The following is a 17,594-nucleotide window of genomic DNA, read 5'->3' on the forward strand; positions in this document are numbered from 1 at the left end:
AGATTGCTGAGGCTCCCCTAGGGCAACAGAAAATGGTTATTCACAGAAAAACTGTTCCTTTACTGCAAAGGGAACTCCAGGTAAAAAGAGGAGGAAAAAGCAAATGCATCACATGCATAATTTGGTCTTTGTTATAGAAACAAAGTACTTGCAATTTCTGCTGGAACAGAAAATCATGAATACAAAGCCATATCTAGCAAACTTTTTAATGAGCCTGTAACAATGGCTGTTGGGATAAAATTTTCTTGTTTTATTGGGTTGGTTTTTTTGAAGGGGAGGGACAGACATGAAAAAATAAAAAATACCAGTTAGCATTACCTGCGCTGCAGTGTTCTACAGGGAGATGCTGGGGTGAAATGGATTTATTTCTGCTCTTTCCTCCTCGTGATTTGTCATGCTGCAAGTGGAAAACAGCATGCTGCATTCTTCAGCAGAATAGTTTTGTCTGTTAAAGGTTCTTTGCTTCAGGGTGTATCAAAACCATTTTTAATCTCCTTTGCTGCAGTAAGGGAAATGGTTTGTAAAGAGGGCATTGATGTCAACTCACTGTTGATATGATCTAATTTCTTCTTCAGAAAATTCTTGTGTTAATTTTTGGTGCAGGGCTTTGTTCGTTGAATTCAAGTCCACAACACATTGTTGTCTTTTCTCTTTTCCCTGAGCATCTATTTCCTTTATGTAGTGGAAATTGTCATACTGTCCTCTCTCCCTGAAATGGCTTGTGATAGGCCAAAGCCTGTGCTGATCATATCCCATCCTGGTATTACTCTGTCAAGTGAAATAAATCTCTTTATAGTGTTTCATTGACTGGAAGGCTTCCCACTGTTCTTTGTTGAATGTCCAAATACCACCATGTATTTCTTTTGTTATAATAAAGACTCTTTTTTTTCCTTCATACATTCTCTTCTGCTCTGGAAGAGACCCAGGATTAAAAATGGTCTTTTTGGTGGGTCCTTGCATGAAGGTTCACCTGTCTTGTTGAGTTGAATTATTCCCAAAGATGGAGTGTTCAATTGTCCTGCGTCCCCAATCTTCTCTTCAGAGCAAGATCTTCATATGGATGTATGAGCTCCAGCCTGCCTTTCTGCCATGGGGAGTTTAAATCTCCACCCTAAACTTTTTGAGCAAAGCTACCTCAGTCACATGAAGATCTGTAAGTGCTGTTGTTGTAGTGTTGTATTACAGGCTTGTTGTTGTAGTGTTGTAGTGTTGTATTACAGGCTTGGAAACAGTTAATGTTCAGCATTTCTCCTTTTTTTTTTTTTTTTTTTTACTAGTAATAAACAAAATTAATTAAAGGACAACTAAGGTTGTATGGCAGTGCTTCGTGCCACCCCCATCATGTGGGTGTAGGTAGACAAAACCTGAAAAATCCAAGAAGCTAGAAACTTGTGCAGCAAAACACAGCTTAAACATTAATGCTGTAATGCTGAGAGATGGGCTAATGTCTTTCCTTTCTTATGTCAGTAGCAAATAGATTAAGCAAATTTGGATTTTAAAAAAAATTTCTCACTACTGCTTTGACATAAGAGCACTTTTCCAGGCAGCTGAGGGAAGAGTATGCAGAATCTCTGGTTTTGGAAATGCTCAGAGCTTGACTGAGCAGGACCCTTGAACACAATTATTTAACTTGGAAATTGAATCTGACTTTGCAGTGGTCCCTTCCTTGAGTGGGAAGTCGGACTGGCTGGATTCCAGAGGTGCCTTCCCACCTATGTTACTTTACAACTTGCAGGGCCCTTGAGCAAAAACAGGTTTCAGACAAACTGCGCTGTGTAAGATTAAGTTTCAGTTTGGGTTTCCTCATAATTAAATCCTGAGTTGTCTTTTGACCAGCCCTTGATATCACTGTCTTTGTGGGGAGGCTGTGTTTCCTGGTGTGGAAGTATGTAGAAGATCCACTGGAGAGGTTCCACTTCCTTATGAATAGCTTTTTAGTTAGTCTCTAAGTAAATGTGCAGCTTGTTAACTGGCTTCGAGGTCAAGAGAGTGCTGAGGCTTTTGTAGGTCTCCTCTCAAATTAAAGGGAATTTATTTTAAAGCATTTCATTTTCAAGGTTTGCATGCTGATGGCAACTGTCTGTCTTTTCTCAGGTTTTTGAGAAAGAGCAGCACTTGTTTACCTTGCCCTTGTTTAGGTTTCTGTAAGGACCAAGGCATCTAATGTGCCAAGTCATCTTCAGTGTACTGCAATACAGTGTACTACTGTTGATTTGAGTTTATTTTTAAATCAGGATGTTGTCCCTATTTATCCCCTTCCTCTTTCTCCTCACTAAGAGAGGAAGAAATGTTTTTAACAGTGAAAACAAGTTGCATATGAGCCTCCCAATTCTGTATCCATTTTTAGTTTAGTCAAAGGTTTTACCTCTGAGGATGCAATCTTCCTTTTTATAGCAAGAAATCACACTGAGCCCGGCTGGAAAAGAGACTTTTGGTTAACCCATCTTGATGCTAAAGTTCTATTTTTCTACTGCTTGTTTATCTGTGTTCAACAAAAATTCATTAAGGAGGCTTGTCCTCTTCTTTGTGGTGTACCACTTGAGAGAATGACAGCATGTACTCTTTCCTTTCACCAAGAGGCACTTGAAACACAAGCTTTTGTCTGAACCACTGGGCTCTGGACACTTGAAGGCATAAGGATATGATTCTATTTTCCTGCTAAACAAATTGCCTAGGTAGATCTGAAGGCTTCATTTTGTCCACTCTGTGTACTGAGCAATCTTGCTTACAGGTATACAGAGAAGAGACAAGTGAAGGGAAAAATCAGTTTCTATATGTAGATATTTAAATATAAGTAACTGGATTTCAGTTAACCCCTTCAATATGTATTGAGCAATAGAGGCTTCCTTCAGGATCTCTGAGATAATTTTTTGAACCAATAAAAGTAAAAATGGAATAGAATACCACAAAATCATGCCTCTCACCTTTCGTTCTGATGCAAGATCTTTTATGGGCTTGTTCTGTGCCCTTTTGTTGCTCTTTTGGTTTCTTCGGGATAATGTAATTGGAGGTGAACAAAGGTATCTTGGACCATATTTGCTCTGACTATTTAAATCTTGTTGAACAAGTCATTTAAATACAGCCTTCAGACTATAAATGTCCCCTATTCTTACTACTGATGTACAGAGTTTCACTGGTGAGAACAGGCAGCCTTGTTTCAAGCTTGAAGTTCATATGGAGCAAAACAAATAGACAAAGCTGAGGGAATCATCAGCTGAGGGTGTGAGTTACTAGATGCAACAAATCTGATCGTCATGGTCAAAGAAGCACAAGAGAAGCACTTCAAAGGGTACTCTCTGGTCTGGGCTTCTGTTTCGGTAAAACATCTGTAACACGAAGCATTCAGGACTGCAGGCCGTAGCCAGAGCATTAATACATGAAATTAATTTGACTAAGTTTGGTATTGAAGAAACCTCTTATTCAAAAAGTCCAAAATGTGCTTTGATAACATAAGACTTCTGACAGACCGCTTAATTAACATCTAGCTCCCTACCCTACAACTTTGGTTTTAAATATGGGCATCTTCTTGGCTGGGCTGTGACAGTCGTCTGTAGCAGCTTCACTTACATTCTCAAGTGTGTAAGCACTGAAAAATCTGTGCAATGTAAATTACTTATTTTTTGAAAGAATCAATAATCTAAATATTGAGCAGTTGAGAAATATGCATTTCTAAATGATTGAAAAAAGAAAAATGGTCATTGATTCTCTGGCAATTCAGTTTTCCAGAGGAGAGCCACAGAACCTTGGTATGCAGCTCTTGGGGCTTTCTGGTGGCTACATGCATTGAATATAAAACTGTTGCACTGCAGGTAAATTCTTGTTTTGCTGTCCTTGGCTTGATATCCCTTTAAGTAGTTCTTGGTTGAAAAAAGCCAGGGGGAGGGGAGTTAGCTCATGCTGGTTAATGTTCGTGGTGAAGGTGGGTGAAGCACATGACCTGGAAGATGAGTGTTATTTGGAATGGCTGGGTACCTGGAGAGCGGTATTGCTCTGCTCTTTCGTTTCTGTGTGTCGCTATGCTGCCGGTATTGGTGCTCAGTGAAAGGTAAACTGCTGCTGTGTGATACTCTTTCCTAACCCTTGCCTACTCTTTCTGGAGCTGATACTCCTCGATACACCTTGAGTGTAACAGCTGTTTTGTGATTTTTATTAACAAGCCTAAGTGTAAGGCAAATAATTTTTGGCGAAAACAGACTTTGCCCCTTTTTTCTTTTCTTAACCAAAAATCCAAGAGCAATTCTATTTTTCTGAACAACTCTGATATTACCGAAGTTGCTGCTGGCTCCCTTAACAATTCCCAGCTCTCCTTTTTTAGAATGTTTTTAACCTGATTTCCTAAGATCATGTAACCACATCACCAATTCATTTGCTGCATCCCTGCCCCTGCAACCAAGCAGAGTCTGAGAACTGAGACTGAGAAGGTGCTCATCCATTCACCTTGTATATCATAATAAAAACATCCCTCCCTACTCGCCCTGTTCCTGCTGGCTGGAGTCTTGTGAATTTACAAGCTGCCAGGTAACAAGGGATGCCATCCTTTGACGCATGTTAAATTTATGGAAGAGTGGTGAGATCTTTCAGAAGTTTGGAAAAGTCTGAATTCTTGATTAGATGTCACTAGACAGCTCAAAGGTGAAAGCAGCAGCATCGTAGGGGAAATAAGCAGTTCTTGAGTGTTCTGGAAAAGCACTATTTAAAAACTCGGGCCTGTGGTCAGAGACCTGCTCGACAGCAGTGGCAGAGTTTAGCTGCCCTTTTTGCCTTCAGAGATCACTTTAAAAAGTATGTGTGTGTGTATATGTACATGTGTGTGTAAAACAAAATACAGCCTGCCAGCAAACATTTGAATTCAGAAGGCACAGCGGCAGAAACCTGTCATGCTCAGCTTCTGCAGTGACATTGAACTAGATTAGAATTGCTTCAGAGTGTTTAATTTGTTATGGTATATATACATGTTCTTTCCCATTATCTCATATATATTTCAATTAAGCCTGAACGCCAAATAAAAAGTAAAGCAGTGAGCTGTTGCTGCCCAAGGGTTAGGCGTGAGGCTTTGAACAGTGGAAATGTCATTTCCAAATTGAAATAGTTCTAAGTGAGTTTACTGGTCAGGGTGGAAACTGTAGAGCTGCAAAAAAATTGCCAAATGACTATTTTAATGCTCATGTTTGAGGAGCAAAACAAAAATAAATACCCCTGTGCATCACTGGTTAGAGGTGGAGTATGGTCCATAGTCTTCCAGGGATGCCAAGGGCAGGAGTCAGCAGTGGGGTGCTGGATGAGTTTACGGGATCTTGCACAGTTCAGAAAATGTTTGATTCACCTCAATGCTCCCTCTGTTTTCCTTACTTTCAGCTGCCTCTTAGGAATAATTAATTTTGTGAGCTTTCCAGAGCACCCTGCCACCTTGCCTCGGACCTGCTGTCATGCCCAGGTTGCTACCCATTGCAGGTGATTTCAGCTCATCAAACTCCACCAGGCGAGGCTGCTGCTGGGGTGCCTGGGAGTTGTATTTTTCTCATTTAGCTTCATTTTTGGGCGCTCTGCTTCCTCAGCAGATGGCATTTTTATCATGTTTTTGGAAAGTCCATATGGCCTACAAGAGAGAGTATCTCTTTAATTATAAAACATGACCACCTGTTCTGATTTTAATGAATGCAGGGAGCATTTGTCTTCATATATCTACTTAAAAATAGCTGCTTCAATTGAATTAAAAAAAATCTATTGGGCACCAACACTTTGGCTGCTGAAATAATCAATTAATAATTAAGTGGTTAATTTTAGAACCCACTGGCCTTGCCCGTTCCCTCAGACTCGTTGTGATCAGAGCAGACAGTGATTGATTGCCCTGCCGATGCCTAGAGGCACATGCAGGGCTGGGGCCAGATGCTGACAGGCTTCGAGGTGTTTATTGCGATATTTAGAAGGTGAACACAACTTAATGTCTCTGCTCTGCAAATGGACTTGTCTCTCCTGCTATGGCTCTTTCCTCTTTGCATTGCTCTAGCTGCTCACACGCAGCCATCCGCAGGTACCCCTTTCCCTGCCACCCTCTGTAGGATAAAATCTGGTGCCCAAAAGGTATCCTACTGATGGGCCAGCTGGAGAGAAGGCAGAAACTGTAAGCAGAAATAGACTTGAAAGGCTTATCCACTAACTGGCTTCTAATAGAAAGCCCTTCTAGAATCACTTTGCACATTAAAATAACAATTGCTAGTTAACTGTTTCGTAGCTCCTGCAGAGCAGGTCTGCTCTTCAGATGAGAAATACGGAGTCTTTTGGCTGAAGCCAGGATGCCCAAATCGTGTTAAAGGAGTGTTAATGCATAGTTAAAAGTCCCTTTGAAAATTAACCCCTTTATTGAATAAGCCTTTGGAGGTTCAGAGGGTTGATATTTCAGAGGTGGAAGAAACAGGAGCATTAGAAAGAGTGCACTGCTCAGGATTTCAGTGCTAGCAGTAATGGGTAGAGTAGCTGCGGGGTTTCAACACAAGGAGGGTAATTAGACAGTTCAGTGTAAGTGGTGGAGAAAACTTGGTGTGGCTGCTTGGCGCATCTGCTTTTACACAGTGAGGAGGGGGAGAGCTAGGAACCTCTTACCAGAGAAGTTTCTGAACCCATCATATTATGCAGAGAGCAGGATGCTGGAAGCAGTTAGACAGGAATACAACTTGCCTGCTTGCCTTGTTTTACTGAAGGTGTTTCTGGTGCAGCCCCCCACCCCAATCCCGCTACAGCCACCAATTAGCCTGTTATACAGGGCAGAAGCTACCCTTGCCTGCCTGATGGCACTTGCTGTAGCCTGATCGATGTAAATCCAGTTATCTTTCAAACCACATGGGATTTTGAGACAGCTGGGTGTTGTTTGTGTGGCTGAGAGCCCTGCTTTGAAATGCTGTGCAAATACAAAAATAACCATAGCTATTGGCATTTAAATTCATGTCTATGTAATCTTTATGATAAACTTCCATTGGTTGGGTGTTATTTCAGTGGGAGGAGGGTCAGAGCAGTTTTCAGCTGACGTCTGGGTATCACAAGTTGCTTGGTGAGAAAAGCGTCCGGCTCAGTTTTCTTAAATGTGTGAGGCCTTCCCTCCCTGTGCTTCCAGAATAGCAGGGGATAATTAAATGAAGTTCAACATTAAAGGCTGGAAGTCAGGGAGGGAGGAATTTATTAACCACCTTGAGCTGGAAAGAGCACTGGGGGTGTTTGGGGCTTGGGTCTCGTGGGGTTTTCTATTCTTATTTTCCTGGTTTGGGGGGAATTGACATTGAGTTGTGCAGAAAATGTTTTGCTGATTCTTGTGATCCCTTTTACATGGTTGTAGCACATCTGTGAATTAAATCTGAAGAAATGGAATTTATTCTGTTCTCTCATTAGCAGAAATGCTATTCTGTCTTGATTGGTAACAAATTCAAAAGAGAGAAGCATAAAAACAAAAGTATGGGGGTCACACATTTAGAGTAAGCATGAGAAATACAATCCCTTTTTTCCATGATCCAATTTAAGTAGCAGACTGAGTTTTTAGCCTTGAGTTCTTGAAGACTTTTCCTAGAAGGGACAGCTTGAGGAAGGAGAAGGGGATGCAGGGGATTAGAAGTGGCAATTGGAGTGGCTGGGCAGGGAGCCAAGAAGGCAGGCAGGAGAGTCGAGAATCCTTTTAGCTGCTGGCTTGCACATGGGCCAAATGGGATTTGCAGGAGGACATGTGTTATGTACACACAAGGTGGGTGCACCTTTTTCCCTCTGACTCTTTTTCTGCACTTGGGCCACAACAACCCCCAGCAGCACTACAGGCTTGGGGAGGAGTGGCTGGAGAGCTGCCAGTCAGAGAGGGACCTGGGGGTGTTGATTGACAGCCGGCTGAACAGGAGCCAGCAGTGTGCCCAGGTGGCCAAGAAGGCCAATGGCATCCTGGCTTGTGTCAGCAATAGCGTGGCCAGAAGGGACAGGGAAGGGATCTCACCCCTTTACTCAGCACTGGTGAGGCCGCACCTTGATGACTGTGTTCAGTTTTGGGCCCTTCACTACAGAAAGGACATTAAATGACTAGAGTGTGTCCAGAGAAGGGCAACGGAGCTGGTTCAGGGTCTGGAGCACAGGTCTGATGGGGAGCGGTTGAGGGAACTGGGGTTGTTTAGTCTGGAGAAGAGGAGGCTGAGGGGAGACGACATCGCCCTCTACAGCTACCTGAAATGAGGCTGCAGAGAGGGAGCATGAGTCTCTTTAACCAAGTAACAAGCAATAGGACAAGAGGGAACTAGGACAAGAGGGAATGGCCTCAAGCTGCACCAGGGCAGGGCTAGACTGGCTATTAGGAAGCATTTCTTTCCAGAAGGGGTTGTTGGGTGTTGGAATGGGCTGCCCAGGGCAGTGGGGGAGTCCCCATCCCTGGAGGGGTTTAAGAGTCGGGCTGACACAGCATTGAGGGATCTGGTGGAGTTGGGAACTGTCAGTGTGAGGTTAAGAGTTGGACTAGATGATCTTCGAGGATTTTCCAACCTAGACGATTCTGTGAAAGGCTGCTTGGACCCTCCTGGACTGAATATGGGGGTCTTTTTAAGAAGCCTGCTTAAACACTCCTTTGCTATAGAGCAGACTGTTTATCCTAAATGAGGCTTTAAGTGAGATGTGAAAGCTGCAGGCAGGATTTCTATTGTGAGCTGACCATTAGAGGTCCCATTCACCCTTCTCAATTGATTAAATTCTGCCCCTTTCTCCTCTCCAGATCACTGTGTTCACTACTACGATCTTCGCAACACTAAGCAGCCAATCATGGTGTTCAAAGGGCATCGCAAAGCAGTCTCCTATGCAAAATTTGTGAGCGGGGAAGAAATCGTCTCTGCGTAAGTATTGCCTTTTACGTAGGCTAAAAACTTTGTAGCCCTTGCTTTCTGGCATTCTTCAGGGCCATCATGCAAGTTCACCTGTGTGGGTGGGTGCGCTTGCTAGCTGCTGTGCTTTTGGGAAGCAGATTGTTGCTTTTTTCTAAGACAGAAATAGCAATTCATTCCACCTATTGGCTCTGCTCTATCTTGTGGAGCTAAAATGCTTAAGAGGAACATGAACACAACTAGATGCAGCTCCTGACCACAAGCCCCAACTCTGGGAAGCTGCAGGTAGACTCTCATTTTACAAAGTGCTGTGTGCTGAGGATGGTCTTGACTAGAGCTCTGCTGTAAAGGCTGCTGGCATAGCCCTGAGGATAGTAATCTGCAGTAGAACACAGCTGATGAGTGACAGAAGTGATCAAGTGCTGCTGCTATGACTGAAGAGGAGGTATAGCCACAGACTGAAAGCAACTTGAGTAGGACTGACTGGTCTGTTCTCTGGTAATTTATTAATCTGCTCTGTGAAAGCCCTTTTTAGCATTATACTCAGGTTAGAAAGTAGACACAGTGTAGTTGTGTTCTGTGGTCCTAATGGTGTGCAGAAGCTAGGGTAGGCCATAAGGCCTGCTATGGTGACCCTGAAGAATAATATTCTACAGCTTGTGTTGTTACGAAGCCAGATATATCTATCCTAAAGCTGGATGTTGCTGCCTCTGTTCTAGATAGTTTTTCAATCATGTGGGAATGAGTGTGTCTATCAGATCATGCAGTGAAAGCTTTGAATGACTGGGCTACAAGCCTCTTCAGTAAACTAGAGGTCAGCCTCTCTTGCAAGCAAGAAAATGCAAGCAGCTTTGCAGGGGGCTACAGGGGGATCTTTGATCTCAACATGCTCATGTATAACACCCAAGGGCAGTAGGGATGGATCACAGGGGTAGATCTAGTCCCAGAAAGTATGCCTGCTGCTTTGCACCGAGCTGATGATTATCCAGTTTGGCTCTATCCTGTGTTTTCACACAGTTTGCTCTAGAAGTCTGGAGCCAAAGCAGAGCATTTTAAGGTGGATTCAGGCTGCTAGTGAGTTCCTCTGAGCTGAACTGTGTGATGGAAGATTCCCTGGTGGCTTCTGGTACTGATTATATTTAATCAGCTCCTCTCTTCTTATTTCCATTAACATAACTCTATAAGGGTGCAAATTCATACCTAGAACACAGAGAACATTAAATGTAATGGTTTGAACCAAATCTCAATAAGAAGAAAGTGTTTAATAGAAGCAGGAGGAGGCTGGGAATATTTTACAGCCATGATCAAGTGGAGACTCATCTATGGGATATTTCAGGACAGAATGGCTCTGTCCTGCTTAAGCCAACCATCTGAGAAAGCTTATCCTATAGTCCTGGGAGGAATATTGATAGAGCTGTCAGACAGGCAACAGCATGGTGAGGGGATTAACTGGAGGGCTCACCTATCTTTTTCTGTGTGAACAGAAAGAAATGTCAGAGATGATTATTTTTCATGTCTATCTTTTGTAAATTGTGGAGAGAAGACAGCAGTAGTGATTCCTAAAAATCAAGCGCTGATTTCTTTTTAAGAAAAAATTATATGTATATTTAGATTCTCTAGATTTCTAGCTAAAGCTGTTTTATAGATTGCATTGATTTACTTTGCCTTGTAGAGTTAGGTTTTGACCTCAAGGGTGTTCAGAACTGCCTAGTATTTAGCACAACACATTGATTGCAGTGCCGATTTATAGGGAGACAGATTTAGGAGCAGTGTATCCATGATATTATTTTGGAGAGGGTATGAAACCAGAAGAGCAGTGTAACACCCGCGGTATCAATGGCCTTTTCCTTTCCTTCTGGTCGAGTGGTGAATAACTTCTTTTATGGCATGCTTATCCTAAGCAATGCGAACATGGCTAGAGCTTGATGGGAACTTATTAACAGTAAAAGCATTCCATTAGTAATAGACTTTAAGTGTTTTTATTTTAATGAAGAGATCTAGACTGTACGCTACTAAAATATAGAGGTATACTGTGTGTATATATATGAGGTCTTCTTGATGGGTTAGCTAATAGCAGAAGCTGTCACAGGAATCTGAGAGTTTGTAGACCAGGAATCAGTCTTTTGCTGCTTTAACCTGCCTTCAGAAAAGTTTCATTTTCTGAAGCTTTTAAAATCAGAATTTTAAAAATGCAGCTGCCCTAGTAGCACAGAAGGTGCTTCCCTGTATTTGTGGGCCAAAAAAGCAGTAGTGTATACCTTTTTGCCCTTGCTATGAGCTATGCTGCTACTGCGATGGTAAGGACAGGAGAATGAAAGGGAGAGTGAGCAGCAGTGTAGAGCAGGGATGGACATGGAACAAGTATCGGGCAGACAAGCTGAATACGCTGGTTTAGGGACCCCCGGTCAAAACTGGGAATGAGAAATGCACTCCTGCTTAAGTCACAGTATTACAGATAAAGTTCATACCTTTGTTCTGATCTGCCCTCATACTATTATTACAAATTACTAACAAATCTTGCCATAGCTCCCTTATCACTCCTTTGTCATTCCAGCTGTCATTGAGGACTGAGATAAGATTTTTTGCAGTATAGCATGAGGTGCGTCTCTCCTCTCTTGTGCTATATTTTTAAGTAAATGTGACATAGGTGCTGGGCTAATGTCTAATGTAATTGGTAATATTTGAGTATTGGGTGGGTTTTTTTTCCTTTCGATTATAAATATTCAGAAAGCACCAAGGTTGGGTGACACAACCTGCATGAGGGGAGCGTTGCCAGCCTCCCCTCCCTCCCATCCTGGAGGCTGGCAGGTCCTGCTCCTAACCTCTTTCAGATTGAAGATGGGAACAACATGATGCCTTTCCTTGTGGCTTCACAGGACTCTAGTCCCACCACATCACCATTTGTTCCCCTACTGTGGAGTGTACCTCCATAAGCTGGTGAACATCAGAATGTCAGAGCCTGGTGATTGCTAGAGAATAACACCTGTGAAGTGAGAGGCTCATCTCCCCCTAGGTTTGGGGGAAGAAATTAATCCTATATCTCCTGGAAATGTGGCATCTTCCTATTTCTGTTGAGCTTTGTCAGGCAGGGGAGACTACCTCCACCTCCTTTCTTTTGCCCAAGGGAAAATGTTTGCATACAGTAAATAGAAAAGTATTGTGAAGGCAGGTATGTTTGCATGTCAGGGGACAGAGGAAAACATTAAGTTTAATCCCAACAGAGTTTGTATGTTTTAATAGTAATATTTAGTTTTGCTGCCAAGGTGAAAAAAGAAGTTTGAGATCTGTATCCATATAGTCTCAATTACACGTGAGAAAAACACATCAATTTAATGCTAATAGCAACTCTCAGCCCTCACAGGGGGCTTGGTATTGAGCATGAGGAGAATATGCCTCTGGGCAGCTGGAGAGGGAGGAGATTGGTTCCTACCTGAGTTCTGTAAAAGCATGAATGAGAGTTGCAGCTGGCATGGAGAAGAGAACAGATTTTGTCCATGCTGTAGAGGTTTTGGGTTTTTTTTAGTGTGTTACGAATGTGTGAGAATCTGGAAGAGGCAGTGATGGCCCGAAAGTTGTACAGTTCAGTGGAGGACTCTGCTATTGCTAGGAGAAAGGAAGATTAATACTTCAGGGAAGCTTTTTATTTAGACATGTAATGTATTTTACAAGCTTCTAAAATAACGTGCTACCTTTCCAAGCTCAAGCTGAATTGCATACAATTGAAAGTGGGATAAATCTGGAGTGCACTAAGACCTCCTATGTTTACATTGCAAGTAGGGTGTTAAGGAGCAAGGTTGCAAGTGAGGAACTCCTGCCGTATGGCAGCAGGGTAACTTTAGGTATCGTTTTCAGGTCAACAGACAGTCAGCTGAAGCTGTGGAACGTAGGGAAGCCTCACTGCTTACGCTCCTTCAAGGGTCACATCAACGAGAAGAATTTTGTAGGGCTTGCATCCAACGGAGACTACATCGCCTGCGGTGAGTAGAGCAGCCATCCTGACAAACCCTAATGGGACTTCTCAGAGCTGATGCCTCTCCAGTTGAACAGCACACCAGCCGTTGTGCTGCATAGCTGTGTGCGTTTTTAATAGAGGATTATTCTGAGCTTCCACCTTCTTTCCTTTCCCAGGGAATGGCATAAGGAGCCCTGACCTAAGGGGGTTTGTAGTTGACTTCCTCCCGTTTCACGTGCATTCTTTGTATACAATGATTCAGACTTGCTGTCACCAAAAATCAGCTAATGCTGTTGGTATGACTTATGTCTTTCAAGTTTATCGACAGACACATCCTCACGCATTTTCCTAAGGGCAGGCAGAAGCCTGAACCACGTGAGGATCCTGTACTGGACACTTAGTACAGCATTCTGCATGGCGAAGCACTAACATCCTCATTGTGAAAGAGCTCCCTAGAAGACTGAGTCATCTGGAAGCAGTTACCCCTTTAGCTTTTTTGTCCTTTCACTGCTTAAGTTGAACTGTTGAACCTCTGTAAATCTACAGGTCTTGGTGGGAAAGCAGTGACAGGCTGATAGCTGTGGGATGAGCAGGACAGCTGAGCCAGCACTGAAGAGAGGACCTTAGCTTGTGTATTCTCTGATCTCTGTACAGCTTGCAAGGCAGAAATTGGGATGGATTTCTAAATAAAGCCTTCACACTGTCTAGTCTCACTTACTTAAGCCTCCACAGACCAAACTGTCATCCCTGATTATGGCAAGCAAAACTGTGACAGTGCTACCTGCTTTAGAGCTGTAATGCCAAGCGGACTGGGTGTAGCAGTGTTTCATGTGGTAGCATAGATGCTCTGCTCTGCTCAAAATGCTGTGCCCTAAGGAAGTTATGGGGGATGGCTGGGATCCTGTATGTTTTGCAAATGCACCGCATGCTGCGGTTGTCTTGTAATAAAACCTGATCCCATTATTAAGCACCATGAAAGTTTGCTGTGGAGTACTCCCAATTGCCAGGGCACCATGAGCATGATGATAACTACAAGGAGGAAATGTCTGGTCTTGTCTTAAACAATAAAAGAGCTAAGAAGCCTTATTTCTATTCCTGCTACCAGAACCTAATCTTGTATATTTATTTTTTTATTTCTAGGAAGTGAAAATAATTCCCTTTACCTATACTATAAGGGCCTCTCAAAGACACTGCTGACATTCAAGTTTGATACAGTCAAAAGTGTACTGGACAAGGACCGGAAAGAAGATGACACAAACGAGTTTGTGAGTGCTGTATGCTGGAGGGCACTACCAGATGGGGTAAGCTTTTTGCTGAGGTGCCCAGCCGGGTGCGAAAGGAATGCCTCTTGCTTTCTTACAAAATAACATTGCTGAGGGTTTGACTGCACTTAGTATTTTCCCGTTTATGGGTATTGCAGATCAGTGTGAGAATGTGAAGATCTGTGGGGTAACTGAAATGCTGGGGGAGAAGGGACTGCTATGTTTTTAACTCTTCCACCTGGGTGTTTGAATTTCTCTACTTGGCATCTGAAATCCCAAAAGCAGCATTGTATTTCTGGCACTTAAATTTTTTTTGTGGATGCATTAGTGAGTTTTTTGTTGCTTTAATGAAGGCACTTGCAGATACTCTCTGTAGAGTCTTATCGCAATGTTACTGTGTCTGTATGGGCTTACTCATTGAAATACAGCCCCAGTGTTTAGATGAGTAGATATGTAAAGGAGGCGTGCCCAGGCTGCAGTCACCTCAATGACTGTTCCAGTAACACTTAATTCATATACATAGCATGTGTACTAATGCTGCAGGCAGACCTGACTGCAGTTTTTGTCAGAGTGGTCTTTCGGCATGGAGCTGCTCTGGAGAACAAAATGCTGCTTTTAAATTGAGTGCTCTTGAAAACCTTGCATTAAAAAAACTTGAGCAAGTAACTCTCTTGTATGTACAAGGGTTTGCAGATCAGCTATTTAATGGGCTTGTTGGGAAGGGGAGGAAAGGAGCTCATCCTAAACACAGTCTTCCAAGCAGCTAAAGTGGAACACTGCCTAATTGATGTCCTGAGATGTTGCATTCACAAAGATAGTGTTTTGGAAGGGGAATGTCTTATCAATCTGTTTCAGTATGAAGAAACTGTCCCCACAACTGTAATTGTTGTCAGTGGTATAAACTCACTTCAGATTGACGCTTCTGAATCAAAACAAAAATAAACCTATGTCCGAAACTGCAATTTGGATTTAAAAGTAAAAAGTGGACTATTGTGGATTTGACTGGTGACCATGAGACTCGGTGATGTAGAGTCCCCAACTTCTTTCTGGCTGGAGATTTAGGAGGATTTGGTATGCCAGATGTCATGTCCCAGATGAAGAGTTGGAAGTCGTGTATCATCTTTCTGCTGGATGAAGTGCTGTGGGAACCTGTGTGTCCAGAAATGCCATTCCCTGAACTGTCTTCACTTCAATGTTTCTGGTGTTTGGATGTCCTACCCACTGACCTCCTGGGCATCATTTCTACAGGCAACAGACTAACAGTGGTGTCACCCCGTTGTTATTTCTGTTGCAGTCAGCTCCTTATTAGTCTATTTTCTGTTTAATGTGCTTTGCTCCAATAGACTTTCTGCTTAAGTGACTGAGATTTTGAGCAGTCACCAAGGGCTGTCAAGCACTTTGTAACCAGTATGAAAAATATTGTGCAAAAATGTAGTAGTTAAATCAGTCCCATCAAGATTGCACCAAATAACATTCAGGCATCACTCCATCAAGCAGCACTCGGAATCCGTCACTATTCTGATCATTTTTTTTTTCCATTATTCCTCTGCTTTTCTGTGGGCGGCTTCTAAATTATCCTGTTTCTCCTATGGCAGCCACAGTACCTGGCTCTTGTTTGTAAAGAAAGCGGCAAAAAGCTGACAGTGATTTGAGAGCCACTGATTGAGTATTTTGCTTCTGTGTTTTAGCTCTGCTTGTGGTACATGCCATCCTGCTTTACATACTGAGCAAGCAGCCTTGCTCGCTTTTGCCAAGAGGCCTTAATGCTTCCTTGCACCACATCTCCAGTCCCCCTGAGACAAGAAGTACTCTTCACCGATGCAGCCGCACATTTCTCTTCCCTCTTGTACCAGCGCAGCAGTCCTCTCTGACCTAATTGAAACTTTGCTCATGTTCTTAGGAAATTAAATTACTACACAACCAAAGGTCACTTATATCCACAGTCTTGCTCAAACGATGAAACTCTTCTATTCTCCATTTTGATAACATTTCTTAAATTTGGCATAAGATTTTTTTCAAATGAGTTTCATATATACAGGCTTCCCTAAAAGCTGGCATGTTTTTTAATGATGCTCAGATGAGCTAGAGAAGGCCTTTGCCTCACAGTGCTGAGAGAGTCAGGGAACCCACAGCCTATTTCTGGCTTAATTGCAGACTTTGATCCTGGATGAGTCACTCTGCTTTAGTTTCCTAATTATAAGAGTTACTTACCTGCCTTTCACCACTGGCGGTGATTATACCTGCTCTGCTGAAGGGTCTGTGCATCAAAGCAGCTCCAGCCTAGCAGCCGTACAGAGCCCAGCATAGGCTGGGAAACCTACCCCAGAGCTGCAGGGAGCATGGCGAGTAAGCTTTGTACTGCTATAGGTGTGCTGTTCCCTGTGCCTTGCTGGGCTAGTTCAAAACCATCTTGCTTGTCTCCATGCCATGGTCATGGGGCAGTAGCTTCAGTTTGCTACCTGGAGTGTTTCTGAGGGGAGAGATGTGAGCACTGTGTGCCAGCCTTTCCCTAGAGCTCCTCAGTGAAGCAGACTCTCCTTGGTTTCCCTGTGGTGTTGCGCTCAAGGATTGTTCTTTAATTAACCTTTTGAGATGAGATGAGTAAGTTTCAGATCTGTCAGTTATCTTGGGAAGGCATGCGTACATGTACTCCTTCACTTCATGCACTTAAGTGCAAAATCTCAGATCCTAATTAAAACTTAACTAAAACTTTCAGATGAAATGTCATTGATTCTTTCTGAAATCTATTTTTATTTAATTCAAGATTTTACTTCCTCCTGAGCCAAAGTCAAGCTGTGCCAGAAGCCCTTGCCAGAACCTATCTTTTTTTTTTTTTTTTTCCCCCCTTCTGCATTGGTTTTCCTTCGTCCGTGAAGATGCAGGGACCTTTTTGCTAGAGCTATCACCTTTCCAACTGCAGAGTCCGGCCAGTGCCTGCCTTCCACCTGTGTCAAAGCCCTAACAAGGGAGAGAAATTTTTCTCCATAAGTGCTTATTAGCATTTTGCAGCAGTCTTATTCACTTTTCAACTCTTAAGTAATGTTTAGAAATAAGCACTAGTTTGTAGGCTCATAGTTGTGTTAGACTTTTTGGAAGAAAAAGAAAAACAGGAAAACAAAAAGACCTCTCAACCAGTACATCAGGAAACAAACCTTTGCTTCTTTCAAGTGCTGTGCTTTGGACAATGATAAATAAGCTGTTTAATATTTTTTAAATAGCACTTATAGTTTGTGAGGAAAACTGTTTCTCACTTCTCATTTGACTCTAAAACTTGATCAATATTTAAATGTAGAGAAAGCTTCAGGACACTGTCAACCTAAATGACCTGATAAACATGAGTCAGACATTGAGGTGCTTTTCAGAACCTTCCCTGAACAGAATCCTTGTATTTCCCAAGTCAAAGGTTTTATAATATACCTGGACCATCCTTTGTTTCTGGCACCTTGGCAGGATTTAACCAGCTTGATTTGAAATGTGAATCTGGACTTGAGACTGGAAAATACGTCGTTCTATTTCATTAGCATGTAAGCAGGTGGTGCTCTTACA

At 42.7% G+C, this 17,594-nt stretch overlaps 1 protein-coding gene across 1 annotated transcript in view; it reads left to right on the forward strand.

The window, feature by feature from the left end:
- Positions 1–17,594, forward strand: part of COP1 (COP1, E3 ubiquitin ligase) — a 134,171-nt gene that overhangs the window by 87,553 nt on the left and 29,024 nt on the right. Inside the window, exons 18-20 of the mRNA XM_026854021.1 lie at positions 8,729–8,846; positions 12,687–12,811; positions 13,927–14,087. Of these exons, the coding sequence (XP_026709822.1) occupies positions 8,729–8,846; positions 12,687–12,811; positions 13,927–14,087 (404 nt within the window). The remainder of the gene's footprint in view (positions 1–8,728; positions 8,847–12,686; positions 12,812–13,926; positions 14,088–17,594) is intronic.

The sequence above is a fragment of the Athene cunicularia genome, assembly GCF_003259725.1.
Source record: "Athene cunicularia isolate RWA chromosome 8 unlocalized genomic scaffold, athCun1 chr8_part1, whole genome shotgun sequence".
NCBI classification, from domain to species: Eukaryota; Metazoa; Chordata; class Aves; order Strigiformes; family Strigidae; genus Athene; species Athene cunicularia.